The 21,356-nt window shown below is 37.3% G+C and overlaps 1 protein-coding gene across 1 annotated transcript in view; it reads right to left on the reverse strand.

Moving 5' to 3' along the window:
• LOC126412303 (cGMP-dependent protein kinase, isozyme 1-like) overlaps positions 1-21,356 on the reverse strand; it is a 339,254-nt gene that overhangs the window by 83,788 nt on the left and 234,110 nt on the right. Inside the window, exon 12 of the mRNA XM_050081827.1 lies at positions 10,585-10,770. Coding sequence (XP_049937784.1) covers positions 10,585-10,770 — 186 coding nt within the window. The remainder of the gene's footprint in view (positions 1-10,584; positions 10,771-21,356) is intronic.

Raw genomic sequence — 21,356 nt, forward strand, 5'->3', positions numbered from 1 at the left:
GTTCTTGCCATCATCTCTACACCATGCTAATACTGCACCTCTACTGCCATCTACGTATAGGTTCACAGCACTGCCTCCATTCACCTCTAAAAAGATCAGTACTGTGCCACTTGCTTGCCTAAGCTCTACTGTGTCTCCAAAAATTCGCCCGCAAGAATGAATCACACAGTGTGCCATTAAGAATGGAACAGTCCACAGGTGTGTCACATACTATGTTGGCTACTGCTGGACCTACTTAGGGCTGCAAAAGTGGCAGTGTATGAGACATTACATGTTGCCATAGTCTGCCCCTTTGATAGTTTCTGGGCTTCACCCATAAAGTTTGTCCCCCAAGAAATGGATCTCTCAGGTTGCATAATGATTACACAATCCTTCATGTTCATACCATTATGGACTGCTACTCAGTACCAAACATCCTGGACTTCTGTGTGCGAGGGCTAAGGAGGAAGGCTGCAGGTATTTCCAGCATGACAGGAAGTGCTTAGCATGTGCTGGTGCCATGAGTGTTGTGCCGCAGCGGGTAATATCTTGCCTCTTGCACTTTGGAAGACTGACTGGACTTTTATTGGATGATCTATAGTTACAGCTCACACATTCATCAGTATAAGTTACAAAGTGTAACTTAGCCCCATCTTGCTGCATCTTAATTTTTCATGCAGCACATTTGTCTTCTTCATACAGTCATCAAATATCATTGATTTCCAAGTATCATGCAAGTGGCTATGGACATAGTCCTCAGTTGTATGGTTACAGCTAATATACCTGCTAACCTAGTCCTTCTCCAGCACAAACATCTCATCCATTGAACACATAGTACACAGTAAACAATCACATTTGTCCTCTCAGGAAGCTCAGCACAGACTGAGCAAATTTCTCACCATATGTTCCCCAGGCCACCATCTTGGATCATGTCATGGGAGGGGAGGGGGAGGGGAAGGGAAGGGGAGAGGAGAGAGGGAGGACCAACAGCACACTCTGGTGGTGGTGTTGTGAACTAAGTCAGCTGGCCTCCCAACCTCAAGGTGAACACATGGGATGGAGCTCCAGTACTGCTCGATCGATGGCAATTCAAATTGTTTAAATAAACAACATACCATACTGCATACAAAATAAAGACTTATGTCCATCCTAGCTGCCAGCAAAGCACAGACTGAGTCCTTTTCCTGGCAATCTCCAGATGGGGGAGGGAAGAAGGGAGGGGGTAGGGTGAGGGGTAGAGTTAGATTATTGGAGGTGGCCAAAAGTTTGAACTTCCTGCCATGATGTCAGCACGACATTGCCACATCTATGGCTGGCATCTGGGATCCATCATCTTGAATAAATCTTCCAACAGTTCAAGAGTGGGGTGACATTGTCATTGCCTTACTAGAGCAAAGAGAGTGCCACTCCACTCTGCATTGTTGCCAAATTTATTCAAGATGATGGATTCAAGATGGCGGCCATAGATGTGGCAATGTTGTGCTGACATAATGGCGGGAAGTTCAAACTTTGGGCCACCTCCAATAAACTAACTCTACCCCTCCCCCTCCCCCTGTGTGGTATGAATTGCTGTTGATTGAGCACTAGACAGTAGCTCCATCCAGTGTGTTCACCTTGAAGTCTTAAGGCCAGCTGACCTAGTTCACAATACCATCACCAGGGGGCCTGTTGACCCTCCCCCCTCCTCCTCCTGTGCCATAATCCAAAATGACGGCTCGGAGGAAATAGCGGGAAATTCACTTAGTCTGTGTCTAGCTTCTGGACTGGGAGGACCTCACAATTTTAGGCTAATATAGTGTGCACAAGACATTGTTTAATGAATGTTTTTAAGATTATTGTTTATTTATTCCTAAAATTGCAATACACCTAGAAATTGACGCCGGTGTTTTAAACACTTTAGACAATATCAAACAAGCAATTGCCATACTTTTTTTTTTATTCCAAAAGTGAATGGAACCATATAGTTACACTGTCACAGATCATGCTAAACATAACTGAAAAACTTTCTCCTGCATGCTCTATGTGCCAAGTTGCTCTAAATAGGCCACTGTCCACCGGCTACCCCAGGGTAACTGTGTTAAGGATATCCTGTCATGCTGGAAATACCCAGTCTTCCACCTCATCCCTTGCACACTTTCATTCTTTTGGCACAGGGATAATTCTTGTTGTTGAACATGAGCTGTTTCAGGAGTTATTAAATCTGCTTTTTAAGCTATGCGCAGAACATTGTCACATGTGTATCTTGAAGATACGGATGAGACGTACCACTCCACAAGGAGAGGAAGAGAGAGAGAGAGAGAGAGAGTAAGCTTTGCAGGTGATGCAAGAATATTTAAACAATTTAGTGAACACTTCTACTTTTAGTGTCATTGATTGGAAGATCACATACCTACAAATATCTATGTGATCAGGAGACATTCACAAAATGGCAATATCATGGTTTTTGGTTTGTTTGGCTTTATGTTTATGCCATATGGACTTAAGAACATGGCACAAACATGGCAATGCTTCATGGGTGGTTTACTATTCAAGTTCCCATTCTGTTATGCTTATCTTGATGATATCTTAATTTTCTCATCAGATGGTGCTTCCCACAACACGCTTTTTGAACAAATCCTCAACATCCTCTCTCACAATGGTATCATGGGCAATGAAGACAATTGCCAACTTGAACTCAAAGAAATCGCCTTCGTTGGACATATTGCAAATGCTTTGGGCATCTGTCCCACATCACAGCATATAGAGACTAATCAGCAACTGCCGCTAACCCAAGACTATCAAGAACTATGTTGGTTCTTAGACATGATTAGTTTCTAAAGCAGACACTTTCCATAGGCAACCTCCCTGCAAGCATTGGCATTGTAAGATCTCTCCAGCAAGAACACCACTGGCAAAAACCTACTCACATGGACAATCAAGGTGAAATCTGCTTTTGACCACACTGTAGACTGCCTGATCCATGTCATCACTTTGGCACACCCCCTCCATGATGCACAGCTGATCATAACAGCAGATGCAAGTGACACAGCTATTGGTTCTGTGCTGCAACAAGAGGTGGTGGGTGCTCAGCAGTCACTCTGTTTTTTTTCTCATGAAAGCTCACACCATCATAAAGCGAGTGGTCCACATACAACAGGGAACTACTAACACTCTATGAAGCATGGTGCTACTTCAGGCATGGTGTAGGACACCCCCTGATTATTTATACTGATCATCATCCACTGGCTTACTCTGTTTGAAATCCACCCAAGGACTCTTGCCCCCAACAATTTTGGCACTTGCCCATTTTACCATAGATTTACATCACCTGAAAGGTGCAGAAAATATTGTGGCAAGCTATTTCTTGCACGTCAGTCCCTTGTCATCACACTTTGACTACAAACAGCTTGCTGAGGCACGAGAGCAAGATAAAGTTACAAGCCATCATTCATGACCCATCCATGAACCTATGGATAGAACTTTAACCTACCCCAGTGGATCCTGCCTTATACTCTGTTATGTTTCAAAAAATTGGAGACATTCTCTCGTACTTCAACAATTCTGCTGAGTCATCTTCTAACTAGTACACAATCTGGCACACCCCCAGCATTTGTCTAACCTTTTGCCTGGTGATGAACCAGCTCATATGGCCTAATTGAAGAAAGACTGTGTCAAAAGAGCAAGGTTTCATATCACACATGATTGTCCCTAGGTCGCTTTGAGATCCAAAAAAAGAGTACTTCCAAGATGTGCATTTTGATCTTGCTGGCCCATTATCTGCCTCCTGTGGCTACCACTACATTCTCTTGATGATCAATCATGCCATCACGAGATGGGTTGAAGCAATACCACTAAAAGAGATAACAGCTGAATCTAATCCAAAGAATTTATCAAAATGTGGATCTCAGACTTTGGCTGTCACTTGTCCACCACAACCGACCAGGACTGGCAGTTCATATCCACCCTCTTCTTAGAACTGTGCAATATGAGAGGCACTAGGTGATTCAAAACCACAGAATAGCATCCACAAAGCAGCAGTTATGTCAAGTGTTGACACTGGACATTAAAAGTGGTCTTTATGTGCCACAGTGGCCTGTGGAGTGAGGAATTACTATGGGTACTTCTGGGAGTCACACAGCACAAAAACATTACCTTGGAGCCTCACTGACTGAAATACTATGTCATGAACTGCCATGCCTACTGGTGGACTTTGCACTTCAGGAACCATCAATTATGCTCCCAAACCTACCTGACCTGGTCTCTCATGTCAAACAACATACTGCTCACCTCCACATACCTTTGCCCCCTTTGCACTCAGTACCTAAAGTCTTTCTACATTAAGCACTTGAAGATTGTGAATTTGTAATGTTACGAGATAACATGGTATGATATGTCCTATACCCACCACTCTCATGCCCTCACAAAGTGTTTAAAGAGACAGTCATACATTCCACATGTTATTAAATGGGAAACTTACTACAGTATCTATTAACTCATTCAAACCGGCATGGCCACTACGAAACACCTCACTGAACATCAACACTTGCCAAGGTCTCCCATCTGATACACTTGTTGGTGGTCCCATTAGTGGTACCATATCATCAGTCTTCTATTTGCAATTAGACATCCACAATTTACTGCCTAAGGAACTCAACAACAAGCTCACAGACAACAACCTCCTCATTGAAGATCAGCATGCATATCACCATACTGCTGATGGCTCCATTCAACAACAGTTCTGCAAGACCATCAAATTACCACACGACATTGATACCACCACTATCACCTCCAACCTTTCTGCTGACATTATCCTTACAGTCACAATACTGCTTCAACAAACATCATGCTGACAGTTAACAGAGACCTCACACAAAACTCTCTACCAGTTAGTATGTCTTATGACTTTTGAATTCAGATGCTTCTGAAGTGTGTGTTCCTGTGCTGTGTGATTACTCAATGTCATCACTGCCTATACACTGTAGCACCACAGTATGTAATTGATTTGCTTTGGTATACCTCCTAATACTTAAATAAATTCTTGTGATCCACAGTTCTGATTTCTTGTCACATGAGTTTCATATTATTTATCTCCATGTCTAGCGATTACTCTGGATCTCAAACATCTAAGAACACTTGAAATTATAAAGTGGTTTAAAATATCACATTTTTTGATAAAATATAGTCAGTATCAAAATTATTTCATGTGGAACTTCAGAAGTCCACTTTCCACTTATTTCCTTCTGAAAGAATGTTTTAAAAACAAAGATATTGATCTACTTAGTAAATTCTGCTAATGTGTGATCCCCATCATTTCTAGTGTCATAGCCAGTATTTTCCATGGAGGAATTATTGTTTGGTATTTGTTCCAGTTTTGCTTACAAACCATCCATTTTGTAGTAGGATTTGATGTCTTACATCAGCTTTTTGTAACTTTTTGTGTGCATCTGCTAAGTCAAATATGCTGGAGAGCCTTTGTGAAGCTTGAAAAGTTACAGTACCTTGTCAAATTGAAACTTTGAGGACAGATTGTGAGTTATGCCTGCACAGTTTAGTAGACAGGAATGTTGTTGTTGTTGTTGTGGTCTTCAGTCCTGAGACTGGTTTGATGCAGCTCTCCATGCTACTCTATCCTGTGCAAGCTTTTTCATCTCCCAGTATCTACTGCAACCTACATCCTTCTGAATCTGCTTAGTGTATTCATCTCTTGGTCTCCCTCTACGATTTTTACCCTCCACGCTGCCCTCCAATACTAAATTGGTGATCCCTTGATGCCTCAGAACATGTCCTACCAACCGATCCCTTCTTCTGGTCAAGTTGTGCCACAAACTTCTCTTCTCCCCAATCCTATTCAATACTTCCTCATTAGTTATGTGATCTACCCATCTAATCTTCAGCATTCTTCTGTAGCACCACATTTCGAAAGCTTCTATTCTCTTCTTGTCCAAACTATTTATCGTCCATGTTTCACTTCCATACATGGCTACACTCCATACGAATACTTTCAGAAATGACTTCCTGACACTTAAATCAATACTGGATGTTAACAAATTTCTCTTCTTCAGAAATGCTTTCCTTGCCATTGCCAGCCCACATTTTATATCCTCTCTACTTCGACCATCATCAGTTATTTTGCTCCCCAAATAGCAAAACTCCTTTACTACTTTAAGTGCCTCATTTCCTAATCTAATTCCCTCAGCATCACCCGACTTAATTAGACTACATTCCATTATCCTTGTTTTGCTTTTGTTGATGTTCATCTTATATCCTCCTTTCAAGACACTGTCCATTCCATTCAACTGCTCTTCCAAGTCCTTTGCTGTCTCTGACAGAATTACAATGTCATCGGCGAACCTCAAAGTTTTTATTTCTTCTCCATGAATTTTAATACCTACTCCAAATTTTTCTTTTGTTTCCTTTACTGCTTGCTCAATATACAGATTGAACAACATCGGGGATAGGCTACAACCCTGTCTTACTCCCTTCCCAACCACTGCTTCCCTTTCATGTCCCTCAACTCTTATAACTGCCATCTGGTTTCTGTACAAATTGTAAATAGCCTTTCGCTCCCTGTATTTTACCCCTGCCACCTTCAGAATTTGAAAGAGAGTATTCCAGTCAACATTGTCAAAAGCTTTCTCTAAGTCTACAAATGCTAGAAACATAGGTTTGCCTTTCCTTAATCTTTCTTCTAAGATAAGTCGTAAGGTCAGTATTGCCTCACGTGTTCCAGTGTTTCTACGGAATCCAAACTGATCTTCCCCGAGGTTGGCTTCTACTAGTTTTTCCATTCGTCTGTAAAGAATTCGCATTAGTACTTTGCAGCTGTGACTTATTAAGCTGATAGTTCGGTAATTTTCACATCTGTCAACACCTGCTTTCTTTGGGATTGGAATTATTATATTCTTCTTGAAATCTGAGGGTATTTCGCCTGTTTCATACATCTTGCTCACCAGATGGTAGAGTTTTGTCAGGACTGGCTCTCCCACGGCCGTCAATAGTTCCAATGGAATATTGTCTACTCCGGGGGCCTTGTTTCGACTCAGGTCTTTCAGTGCTCTGTCAAACTCTTCACGCAGTATCGTATCTCCCATTTCATCTTCATCTACATCCTCTTCCATTTCCATAATATTGTCCTCAAGTACATCGCCCTTGTATAGACCCTCTATATACTCCTTCCACCTTTCTGCTTTCCCTTCTTTGCTTAGAACTGGGTTTCCATCTGAGGTCTTGATACTCATACAAGTCGTTCTCTTATCTCCAAAGGCCTCTTTAATTTTCCTGTAGGCGGTATCTATCTTACCCCTAGTGAGATAGGCCTCTACATGCTTACATTTGTCCTCTAGCCATCCCTGCTTAGCCATTTTGCACTTCCTGTCGATCTCATTTTTGAGACGTTTGTATTCCTTTTTGCCTGTTTCACTTACTGCATTTTTATATTTTCTCCTTTCATCAATTAAATTCAATATTTCTTCTGTTACCCAAGGATTTCTACTAGCCCTCATCTTTTTACCTACTTGATCCTCTGCTGCCTTCACTACTTCATCCCTCAAAGCTACCCATTCTTTTTCTACTGTATTTATTTCCCCCATTCCTGTCAATTGCTCCCTTATGCTCTCCCTGAATCTCTGTACAACCTCTGGTTCTTTTAGTTTATCCAGGTCCCATCTCCTTAAATTCCCACCTTTTTGCAGTTTCTTCAGTTTTAATCTACAGGTCATAACCACTAGATTGTGGTCAGAGTCCACATCTGCCCCTGGAAATGTCTTACAATTTAAAACCTGGTTCCTAAATCTCTGTCTTACCATTATATAATCTATCTGATGCCTTTTAGTATCTCCAGGGTTCTTCCATGTATACAACCTTCTTTCATGATTCTTAAACCAAGTGTTAGTTATGATTATGTTGTGCTCTGTGCAAAATTCTACCAGGCGGCTTCCTCTTTCATTTCTGTCCCCCATTCCATATTCACCTACTATGTTTCCTTCTCTCCCTTTTCCTACACTCGAATTCCAGTCACCCATGACTATTAAATTTTCGTCTCCCTTCACAATCTGAATAATTTCTTTTATTTCATCATACATTTCTTCAATTTCTTCGTCATCTGCAGAGCTAGTTGGCATATAAACTTGTACTACTGTAGTAGGTGTGGGCTTCGTGTCTATCTTGGCCACAATAATGCGTTCACTATGCTGTTTGTAGTAGCTTACCCGCATTCCTATTTTCCTATTCATTATGAAACCTTCTCCTGCATTACCCTTATTTGATTTTGTGTTTATAACCCTGTAGTCACCTGACCAGAAGTCTTGTTCCTCCTGCCACCGAACTTCACTAATTCCCACTATATCTAACTTCAACCTATCCATTTCCCTTTTTAAATTTTCTAACCTACCTGCCCGATTAAGGGATCTGACATTCCACGCTCCGATCCGTAGAACGCCAGTTTTCTTTCTCCTGATAACGACATCCTCTTGAGTAGTCCCCGCCCGGAGATCCGAATGGGGGACTATTTTACCTCCGGAATATTTTACCCAAGAGGACGCCATCATCATGCAATCATACAGTAAAGCTGCATGCCCTCGGGAAAAATTACGGCTGTAGTTTCCCCTTGCTTTCAGCCGTTCGCAGTACCAGCACAGCAAGGCCGTTTTGGTTATTGTTACAAGGCCAGATCAGTCAATCATGCAGACTGTTGCCCTTGCAACTACTGAAAAGGCTGCTGCCCCTCTTCAGGAACCACATGTTTGTCTGGCCTCTCAACAGATACCCCTCCGTTGTGGTTGCACCTACGGTACGACTATCTGTATCGCTGAGGCACGCAAGCCTCCCCACCAACGGCAAGGTCCATGGTTCATGGGGTGGTAGACAGGAATATTAACTGTGAAAGGCAAAGTCCTGGGTTCAAGTCCCAGCCAGGTAGAAAGTTTTCTTCTGCAAAGAAGTTTCAAAACAGTGCGCACACTGTTGCACAGTGAAATATTCATTTTATATAGAACTTTGTTGCTTACAGTAAAGCCTAAATGTTAAATTTTTTTAATGAACACAGCTACAAAGTGAAAGACTCATTACAGGTTGGATTTTATTGTTTAAAGTCAGCTTACCTCTGAATTTTCTCTCTGCTCTGTTTCTCTTTAAAGAATACATGACCTGACTTAAATTCTATTGGTCTACAATTTTTGGCTGAATTTATGATATGCCTTCTGTAGACCATATGATTGATATTATTTAACTCCATTTCAGCTGTACTAATGAGCTTAATATATCGGACTTCTGGGATATTGTTTGCCTAAATGGAAATTGGAAGAAGCTGTTGGCTTTCTAAGCTTCATGTTGTTGTTTGTTCATCAGAATTTTGTGTAGCAATATGCAGGCACAGGAGATGTGTGGTAATCACAGAAATCATTAGATAAGACAAATGTGGACTGCTAAATCATGGCAACACTATCCTCATAACAGTTTCTGTCAAGGCCTGTGTATTTGTAAGTCTCAGACCACTGCATCAACACAACCAGTTCACATGTTGATCCTGACCCAGCAGAGCTTTCATATCATGATTGTCATTTAGCAATCAATTACACTTTATTTGTCTCATTGTGAATTATAGTCTACACTTACATATACATAGGCACCTACATTAACACTCTGTAAACCACTATGAAGTGCATGATAGAACACATGTCACTTTACCTCATATTATGCTTCTTTCCCTTTACATTTCACTAATTTTGTCTTCACATTTCCATTGTGAGTGATGATTAAGGGCCAAAATTATATTCCTACTCTCCTCACTTAATTCTGTTTCTTGAAACTTTGTAAATAGGCTTTTGGAGCAATGTTCCCTACTATGTACAGGCATCCACCAGGTCAGTTTTTTCAAAATTTCTGTGATGCACAAACATGTGTGTATTCATGCTGTCCTTCTCCATAAACATAAAATATCCTCTGTTAGTGCTATATGGTAAGGATCCCTCACACTTGAAGACTATCCTCAAACAAGTTGTGTAAGTGTTGATAAGATAATAATAGTAAGCTTCCAATATTCATGTGTAATAAATTTGCTTTAAGTTACTTTATATATTACAAAAGTTGCAATCAAATTTTCCATTATTCAAAATTCTATTAATGGTGATGGCATTATCTCTCAGATGAAACTGAGTGTTTAAATAGTTAGCACCAGAGCTGAAACTTAATGAACCTGTTAAGATAAAGTGCAGTCTACAAATAATACATATTTGTATTATGCATCATTTGATTTACCACACACTTGGAAAAATATGCCTGTAAACATCATCGTCATATACACTACAACCCTTTCTACCTTCAACGTTAAGGATTTGTCATGGGCTCTGAAGAAAATGACGGAACACACTTTTTAAGGTGCATGGCAAAGGCTTTGAAATAGAGAACACTAGTAGCTTGAGACAGACAAGCACTATACTTTTGTAAGTTGAATGAAAATATTACTAAATAAATTGTTCAGTTACTCTCTGAACAGGCCTTATAATAAATTAAAAAATGAAGCAGATTTGTGTGTGTGTGTGTGTGTGTGTGTGTGTGTGTGAGAGAGAGAGAGAGAGAGAGACAGAGAGAGTGAGTGTGTTATTAAGAAAAGATTTTCACACAACTTACTTGTGGTCCTTTATATCCTTTATCCCTGCCTTTTGATATCCAAGACGTTCTGCAGCATGATGTTGACAGAGGTGACGTATCATATTTTGAGCATACTTTGACATGTACTTAGGGAAAGTTACTGCTCCAATTCCTTTTAGTATCATATTATATGTTTTTAGATGGTCACTTCCACGGAATGGTGGTCTGTAAATAAATTACATATGATTATCAGTTTCACATGTAAGCTAACAAATCATCTAGTGGATTTCTGTAGGTACAGCATGCAGATTTGCCTAATGGAATTTAATGTGTGTGTGTGTGTGTGTTTGGTGCAAAAAAACCTTGCAATGAAATCACTGTTTATAGATATTAACCACAAACATTATGTTCATTATACACTGCTCTTGTAGATGGTGATATAAATTTTCATAACAATACACTTAAAATGTTTGATAAACAGGTAAAAATGTAAAAATCACCTTTGAGTATGTAAGCAATGATAGTATCAACTTCTGAGACCTAAATATCAGTAAACTAACTAGTAGATATACCTTCACAGTCCACAGAAAACATCAACAGGTACTACCATATACAACTCATCTTGCCACCCTATAACACACAAACATCCTGCATTCAGAGCACTAGTTAAGTGCAGAATAAAAATTTGTAGCTTGACAAACTCAACATGATCAAGCAAACAGCTGCAGAAAATGACTATGTGATGCCACAATGGACAGTGTAAATTCCAGGTTGGGATATCAACAATTAAGACACGAGTAGCTGGAGATAGTTCTCATGTAGATGTGAAGTGTGCCTGCTTCTGTGAATGTGTGTGTGTTTTCCTTCCTTTCTGAAGAAAATTTGGTCAAAAGCTCTGTGTATAACTGTCTTTTATATTTATATTTATTTGTCCATATAAATCTCTTTTTAAGTACATATATTGTACACAGAATATTGGACATAAAACCTTTTTAGCTATTGGATTTTAAAATGTCAAACATACATTTTATAAATTTTTATGACAAATTGGATCTATACAGTTAATAATTACAAATTTTTGAAATACTGCATATTTATAACTTATTTCTACAATTAAAGATACAAATTACATTTTTTCTTCTTGCATAAGATACTGAGAGATTGAATAATAGCAGTTTTTCAGAAGGTAGGATGTCACAGACTTTTTAGAGCTTTGTAGTTCAGTAAGAGATTTTATATGTCTTGGTAATCTGTTGTAAAGTTTTGTTCCTGCATGGTATACACCTTTTTGGCATAATGTGGTGTTACAAAGATTAACATGTATGTCACTGTCTGACCTTGCACTGTAATCATGGACACTTTTGTTTTGAGGAAAAAGGTTTTCTTTTCTCAGTATGCTTTTTTTGACATGCATGACTACTTCCAGTATATAAATGCAGGGGAGGGGTAGGATCTTTAGATCTTTAAAGAAAGGTTTGCATGATTTTCTGCTGCTCACTTGTTTCATTATTCTTATAATTGCCTTTTGTTTCCTGAAAACTGTTATGGCCTGATGTACATTTCCCCAGAAAATTATACCGTACTTCAGTATTGAATGCACACGGGCAAAGTATACAGCCCTAACTGTTTCTGCACTAGTGCTGTTGCAGAGAATTCTTACCACATAGCTCATTTTTGCTAGTTTTGAATTTAGGGCTGTGATATGAGTGTTCCATTTAAGATTTTCCTGGATATGAATCCCAAGAAATTTAGTTTCATTGACAGCACTAATGTTTTGATTATCTATACATATTACAGGTTGTGCCGGATTTTTATTTTGACCAGTGTGGAAATTCATGAGTACCATTTTTTAGGGATTAACTATTAGCCGGTTTCTGGTAAACCATTCAGACACTCCTTTCTTAATATCTTTTGCAGATGCAGTAAGATTTTCTTCATTATTCCCTTCAATCAATAGACTGGCGTCATCTGCAAATGGTGCTGGTTCAGAATCCCTAACATGTGATGGGAAATCATTAATGTAGACCAAAAAAAGAAAGGGACCTAAAATGGAGCCCTGTGGGACACCATGACTTAGTCCACATGGTTCTGAAAGGTGTACCTGGAGTTCATTTCCCTCCCCGTACTTAATTTCTGTTATCTGAGAACGGTATTCCAAATGTGATTTAATCCACTGATTTAGCACACCTCTTACACCATACCATTCAAGCTTCCTCAGGAGTATAGAATGATCAATCACGTCAAAAGCTTTTGTTAGGTCCAAGAATAAACCTTAGATATTTCTGTGGTTGTCCACTGCATTTAAGACATGGTTTATCAGATTGAAAGTGGCAGTTTCAATTCATCTCTGTGGTCTGAAGCCATGTTGACATCCAGAAATAATATTATTCTTGTCGAAAACTGTAATTAGTTTTGAAAGGAACACTTTTTCAATAATTTTCTAAAACCCTGACAATAGAGACACAGGCCTATAGCTACCCATACATTGATGATCACCTTGTTTATATAGGGGTATTACTTTTGCCATTTTCAGTTGCTGAGCGAAGACACCACATGGTAAGGATGAATTGCATATGTCCAATAAAGGTGAAAGTAATTGTCTTGCTGTTATTTTTATAAAATAATCTGGAATATCATCAATACCAGTTGAGTACTTACTCTTTAGTGAATTAATGGTATTTAGGAGCTCTGTTGGACTTACTGGACTGAGGAACATGGATATATTATTTATTTAAATAGATGAAAGTTCTTTCCATGTTGTATTAGGTGGATTTCCAAATTTTTCCTTCACTAATTTCCCAGCAACAGTTGCATAGTAAGAACTGAAACTGTTTGCAACTTCCCTAGGGTCAGTGACATTCTTGCCATCATGTGATATCACAATATTTTTGTGAGTTGTCTTCTTCCCTGTAAGATTCTGCACAGCTTTCTACATGGACTTAGTTTTATTGGATGACTTCATAATATATTTGTCATTTTCCTTAATTTTTGCCTCCTTTATGACGCATTTGAAAACTAGGTTGTATTTTTTGAAATAATTAATAAATTCTGGACTGCTGTGAGTTTTTGACTGCAGAAAAAGTTCACGCTTCCTTTTACAAGATACTCTGATGCCTGGTGTAATCCAGTTTTTGAATCTATCGGTGCTTTTGGAAATAACTTTCCTTTGTGGAAAAGCTATGTCAAAATTATGCTTGAAAATGTTCAAAAAATGTTCCATCTTTTCGTTAGTATTAGAGGTATCATATACTTCTCTCCAAGATTGTTCGCTGATTAGGTACTGGAAGTATTCAATATTTTTCCCACTATAAATCCTTTTATGGATAACATTTTCTATACTGGTCGAAATGTGATTTACAGGTATGGTCAGTAATTGCGAAAGGTGGTCACTATACCCGGTATCAAAGTTTTCTGACGTACACTTGTCCATGCTTACACATACCTGATCAAGGAGAGTGACACTAGTTTTAGTTACATGTGTTGGAGAGCTAACAGTAAGACAAAGATTGTAGGCTTTTATAATATTTAAAAACGTTTCCCTGTGAGGGTTATGGCTCAGAAAGTCAATATTAAAATCCCCACATAGTACCACTGTTTTCCCAGTTGTCTTAAGTAAGTTTGCCTAAAGCAAGGTCCAATTTTTTGAAAAGGAAAAAAAAAGACACTTATGTTGCTAACAGGAGATCTATACACACATAAAATAATAGTGTTTTCAGACATTAACTCAACAGCTAAGATTTCAAAGTCTCTTTCACAACCAAGTTTGCAAACAGATGTTATACTCTTATAATCTACATTTTCTTTTACATATATACAAGTTCCCCCATGTTTTGATTCCATTCTAGAAAAGCAGTTTGCAAGGTTAAAATGTAATGTTTTTAAGTACTGAAAATGCTCATTTTGTAACCAATGCTCACAAAAACATAACACTGAAACATCTTTCCATTCACTATTGAGGAGTATATTTATTTCATCAACTTTTTTTGTTGTGCCTGTCTGCAATTCAACATGTCATCCTTCCAGTGAGTAACAGGCTATCCTTTTTATAACAGTTGTTATGGTGCCACACTTACAGGTAACCTCACATAGAAGAAAATAACAGTAATAAACAAGCTGCCATACAGAAAATTGAAAAAAAAAAAAAAAAAAAAAACTGTTTGCACACCATTTCCACACAAACCCTGCTAAAAAATAGCAAATACTTTCAGACCACACAATATTAAAATTGCTTACACAACATGTAAAAAACTGCAACACACATTTAAAGACAACATAAACACACAGACAGTCACACCATTACAATATAGTATGTTACTCATACAAAGCCCTCTACATAGGCCAAACTGTGAGAGACTAAGAAAGAAAGGTACAATGAACACATAAATCAATGCTGTAGTCTTCAGACTGCGTAGGGATATAGTCCAAAGTAGTAGAGTCTACATCAGTCTTTGAATTAGACACTTTGTCGTAATCACATTTTTACAATTTTACTGCAAGGTAAGTTAAAAGTCAGTATATGGAAATGTAATCACAGTTAAAAAGTAAACATACGTACATGATGTATTCATAGTAACCTTACAGTGAAAGCATTGTTATGTTATGTCCCGTAGCATTTCTTAACAGAATATGTACATCAGAAGGGTACAAAAGTAGATAGAAAAATAAATTTCACCTAATACAGTGTTGGAAGATGTGGCAGTTCAGACTTACAACAAAAAATTTACAAAGAGTTGCACATACAAGTGTGTGTGTATCATAGTAATATATAGTTATACAGAAAAACAATATACACTTAGTAATGCTTCAGGATGTAATATATAAAAAGTATGTAATCACTGTGGGAGGAGAACAGCATGTATAGAACCAGAAATGGTGCAAAAGATAAAATTTGATCGACCATATTATGAAATACTGTAATAATTATTTACATACTATTGTAGTATTACAACATATATCTATGAATAAGATATTCCAATTCATATGATATTGCAGGAAAACCATTGATTCAATACGTCAACTTATATATAAAGTATCTGGTCTACTATCAGCCAGATACGTTAATAGTAGGTCTGATCATGTGAAATAAAATTATTGATGAAATCCAATGAGCATTATTAATTGTTGAAAAATGTTGCTTACATAACAAATGATGTTCAAACACTCTCATATTGTCCTAGAAAAGGTACTTATTGTGTTCAGGGTTCTTCACCAATTGGCCTTCACACCTATGCAACCAGAACTAATATCAGAAATCATATCCAAGCATAAAGCCATAATTAATGTAATGTAATATGTTACCATAAGTTATGATCAAATCACAATGAAAATACCTAATGTCACCCCATCCAAACACTGAAAATCGTCCATACCACAGTTTAACCCAAATGTGAAAGGTTGTGAACAATAAAGCCAGAAACACTTGCAAGTACATGCAACATCATACTGAGACAATGGACTGAACTGGAACAGTGTAAAGGTTTCATGTGACATACAACTAGAATAACAGTCAAAACAAAATTATGGCACTGCCTTAAAATAATATGACAACAATTTTCAGTAGCTGACTATGTGAGACACAATTTTGGGGAGTTACAGTATGAGTAAGGCATAGTGAAATGTCTATGTATCAGTTACATAGAGAAATAACAAGCAAAAATGACCCCAAACATACTGACTGTGATTATGAAAAATAATAATGAAAATAAGTAAAACTGACAAAAATTGGTGCAGTTATAATTGAAATAATATCAGGCATAAGACAATGCTTTACCATATATCACAGAAATATAATACAGTATAGTTTCGAACACTATAGAATAATTGAGGTCACAACTTATTGCAATGTATTCCATGATGTTAATTATTGACTAATGCTTGGATGTAATTTCAGGAATTGGTTGTGCTTGCATAGGCATGGAGCCCATTTGTTGGAGGACCCTGAAAGTCATTATGTACCTCTGCTAAGTCAGTGTGAGAGTGTTTGAAATAATTTGCTTTGGAAACAATATTTTTCAATGTTATATAATGTTCAATGGGTTTTATTAATAATTTTTTTTCACATGTTATGACATAATATTAGGGTACATGGCTGATAGTATATTAAATATTTTATATATTCCATCTTGGATTTTCCGTTGTTTGATATTTTATATATTAGTTGATATGTTGTACAAATGGTTTTACTGAAATATTATTTGAACTGGAATATGTTTTTCATGGATATATAAATGTTGTAATACTACAGTAGTATGTAAATAATTATTATTATTTTATCTCTTGCTTCAAATAACAGTAAGTGAACTTGCCTCAGTCTGCTCTGAAGCTTGCCTAAAAATTAACTACGACAAAACAAAAGATCATTGTGAACAAATGGATATCAGAGAGAAATATATCTATTGGAAGTATGTAGCTTCTCAGGGTCACAGAATATGTGTACCTGGATCAACTGATAAATAGGAAAGGAGACCTAAAACCACAATATTTTGATGTATTAAATAAGGCTGGCAAACTTATGGCTTAAGATACTTCTCAATTTTGAAGTCCAAGATGTCAGCCAAGCTGCAGAAAACAATTTTTGAACAACGTATACTGCCAGTAACAACCTATAGTTGTGAGACATGGGTATTAAATGAGTTCATTGTAGGAAACTAACAACAGCTCGAAGAGGAATGGAAAGAACAGTGTTGGGCTACACAAGGAAAGACTGAAATAAAGTAGTTTCTTTGAAAATTTTCTGTCCTGAGTCTGGAACTGCCACCTGGTGGCAGTGTAGAAGTATGTTCATATGCTACCTGTCATTCTACCTCTAGCTGTGAACAGGGACACATCTTCCAACACTGTATTACATGAAATGTATTTTCATACCTGCTTATTGTCCCATTTTGACATACCTATTGCTTTAAAAAATGCTATGGGGCACGACATAACAATGCTTTCACTGTAACATATATTTCTTACAAATACATCTTGTACATATCAAATAATGGAAACTCCAGATAGGAAAAGACAGATTGCTACTTACTGTAAAGAAGACACATCATGGTGAAGACAGACACATTTAAAAGACACTTACGTAAAGCTTTCGGCCATAGCCTTCAGCAGTAAAAGAGAGAGATGAATCATTCACACACACACAAGCAAGCACACCGCACACACATGACTGCCAACTCCAGCATCTCTGGCCGGAATGTATTCCTTTGCATATACTCACTCTTAATTTATCTTCTAAGTAAAATTGTAATACATGATTATGGCAAGGTGTCTAACTTTAAAGACTGATTCAGATACTACTCTTTCGTTTGTACTAAGTGGTATACAACCCTATTGCTATGCAATCTGTTTTTCTTATGTATGTATTGCAGTTGAATGTTGGCTTGTAACTTGCTTCTTAAATATTTTTCAGATCTGAGGAGTGCAATGTTATTTTCTGAAACTAGTTATCAATGTACAAATATTTGTGACTCTGGCCTGAGATGCTGCAATTGGCTGTCATGTGTGCACCACATGTGCTTGCTTGTGTGTTTGAATGGTGTGTCTCTCTCTTTTACTGATAAAGGCTGTGGATGAAAGCTTTACATAAATGCCTTTTAATTGTGCCTGTCTGAAACGTGACATGTCTTCTTTATGGTAAATAGCAATCTGTCTTTCCCTACATTGTTCATCTTGTATATATGTTTATTTTTTGACTGTGGACTCCTTTGCACACACTCACTTTTAATTTATCTTGTAGTAAAATTATAATATATGATTATGACAAGGTGTCTAACTTCAAAGATTGATGCAGACACTACTGCTTTGTTTGTACTAAGTAGTATGTAACCCTATTTCTATGCAGTATGTTTTCTTATATATGTATTCAAGTTGAATATTGGCTTGTAACTCGCTTCTTAAATATTTTTTGGGTCTGAGGATGACAATTTTATTTGCCGAATCTAGTTATCATTGTACAAATAGTTGTGATTTTGGCTAATAAAGTGTTCTCACAAGCAGACTACAGTACTGATAATTATAGGCTGCCTCTAGAAAAATGACACTTCAGGTAATTGTACCACATAAATACCCACCAAACAAAAATTGCACTAAATCAGCAATAGCTACTCATATTAAGGACACTGACTACCGATCCCAGGAAAACAAATGATCACATATTACATAAAATGGAAAATGGCCACTAAATGGACTTATATGAAGAACAGAAATTCCCATTCATGGCATAGTATCAAAAATTTGTCCTATGTGTAACGCTTATTTTAGTAATATAAACAATACTGAATAATAAAGAAATAGACAACATATTACATAATATGTGCTGTGATCACACAAAAAACTGTAGTTTTATTGAAGGTACTTCCCTTGCAAATGAAATAAGTTTTATCTTAACTGTTAAGAACTTATGGGCTGTAAACAGATAATTTTCTGACATATTAAGTGATTTGTTGCATTGATTCTGTGTGCCAGACAAATATATATTCAGCAAAAATTAAGTAACATCATCACTAAGGTATTTTAATCCTTCTGTACAGGGACAAATATCACAACATAACCTCACATTCACTCTCAGCAAATAAACTGCATCACACTCCAAAAGAATCTATAATCAAAAATTAATGAACATGTAACTGTAAAGTACATGATAGCACCAAAAACAAATTCACAGACTCCAGATATTGATGGCTCCACTTATGCAAGTATCGATATATCTGGATGTCTATACATGAACGTCATATGGGCTTGAAGATGGCACTATTGAGAAGTCAAAACTGGTCGTCTAAATAAAATAACCTCTGTAAAGATATGGCTGTTTGGAAATTTTTCTTTGGTAGATATTTGACTGGCTACTGTCCCCTATCCATGATGGATAAACGTAGACCAGTGATTTTGGTTGTCTTGGTTACGTAAGCACCCACCATATGAGCACCAACAATATGCCCACAATTGAATTCACTTAGCTGCAACATAATGCACACAAAACTACACAGAAGACTATTCTGACCGTGATTTATACTTGCAGCACATTGAGGACATTTTCCAGGTGTCGTTTATGGTCAAACATAACAGCACAACCTGCAGACTTGGCTAGCAACTGCATTTATGTTCAAGCATTTCTTAGAGTGCTTCCATATTTTTGTCCAACACCTGTGCATAATAACTTCCTCAGGGGACACCACCTTAACATAGCACTGTCCGTGCGGGTGAGGAGATATGCATGCTGTGGATCTGGAGGGCTATGCCGGTGGTAGCTTAGCTACCAGAAGGGTCACCCAAGCCGGACAAGCCAAAAGGGACGAACCAAACAAAGTGTGTCCCAAAATGGCCTATCAGTCCCCCTTTCCTATCCCAAACCTATCCTCACAATGTCCTTTTCCTGTCATTTCCTGTCCTATGTACAAGATCTCAATATTTTGTTTTTTAGTTTGAATTGTTCATTCAAAATGGAATTTGGTTAATCAGCATAATGAGAAAAAAATTTCTCTTTCTTCTGTAAGATTCATAAATCTGCCTTTCTTACTTTATTCAAAGTAATTTCTCTATTTTCAATTTATGTACAATAAGCTTTTCATCTCTTAGGGGCATAGCAAACATCAATGGATTGCTTTTTCAAGTATTACAATGTTCTCTGCATTGTGTGCATATTTTTTTCCTGGTTTGTTCAATTTGATAAAACCAGAAAAGAGAAGTTTTTCACATTAGGCTAAATACCAAAAGTCCATTTTGAATGAAGAACTCAAACTAAAAAACAAAACAAAAAATATTCATAACATCTGGTTAGAAAAGTACTACTAGTCATGAGAGGCAATAGGTTTGAAATATTACATTTACACATTAGTGGGGTTTTATGCTAACTGTTGCTCATGGTCCTTTGATGTTTTATTGCATGTATTCCCTCAATAGTTGTCTATAGCTGACACTTTGTGCAGTTGCAGTTCTGTGGCTAAGCATTATTTATAAATATTAAATTTCTGACCGCTTTTGAAATGTATGTTTGGACCTTTTGCTGTTTACAAAAATCTACAGCTTGTATTTTACTGCAATTTTAAAACATTCTTTTCACCTGAAATATTCTTGTATACATTATATGCTGGACAGCTGATCTTTCTTCAAAACCAGTAACACAATAAAGAACAATGAACAGCAGCATCAGGTGTTAGATCATGTCATTTCTACAATTTACAAAAGCTGCGGAAGTCAATCAACAAAAGAGATATTTCTTCAGTAATAATTTATGGTGGTACAGAAGTAACTGATGGTTGGAAAGGAATGTGTCATACAGCAGGGTGAAGGAACACAGGAAATAATGACCTGAAATTTTGTTTAAACATAAACTTTGACATCGTCAGTGACCTGTGACATCACAGCAAGCACACAAGCAACACAGACTTCGTTTCAAAAAAGCAGCCATTGGATATTAGATGTTCTGGGCAGAGCCTTACTAAAACAGACCCCAAAAATCATTACAACAGCAAAATACATAAAGCCACACAGCCAAAGAAGCACATTATGATGGTTGATTTCAATTTGCAGTAAATACAAAATTTGCACAAACCAACTCTTGACCTATATATCTCAATTTAAAAGACTGACACCAACATAAAGTGTGACAAACAACAAGCAACTGAAAAACCTGAAAAGATATTCAAATACACATAGTCAACAATGCTGATAATTAATGAAGAGTGATACCAAAAAAATTACATGACTGATATTGCTCAAATGAAAAGGTTGATAAAAGAAAGATAAAAGCAGCTGTCAATACAGGAAAGCAAAAGGTGATATCCGTACACAGACCAATAGCCAAAAATCATAGGAGTTAA

Source organism: Schistocerca serialis, chromosome 1 (genome assembly GCF_023864345.2).
Source record: "Schistocerca serialis cubense isolate TAMUIC-IGC-003099 chromosome 1, iqSchSeri2.2, whole genome shotgun sequence".
NCBI lineage: Eukaryota > Metazoa > Arthropoda > Insecta > Orthoptera > Acrididae > Schistocerca > Schistocerca serialis.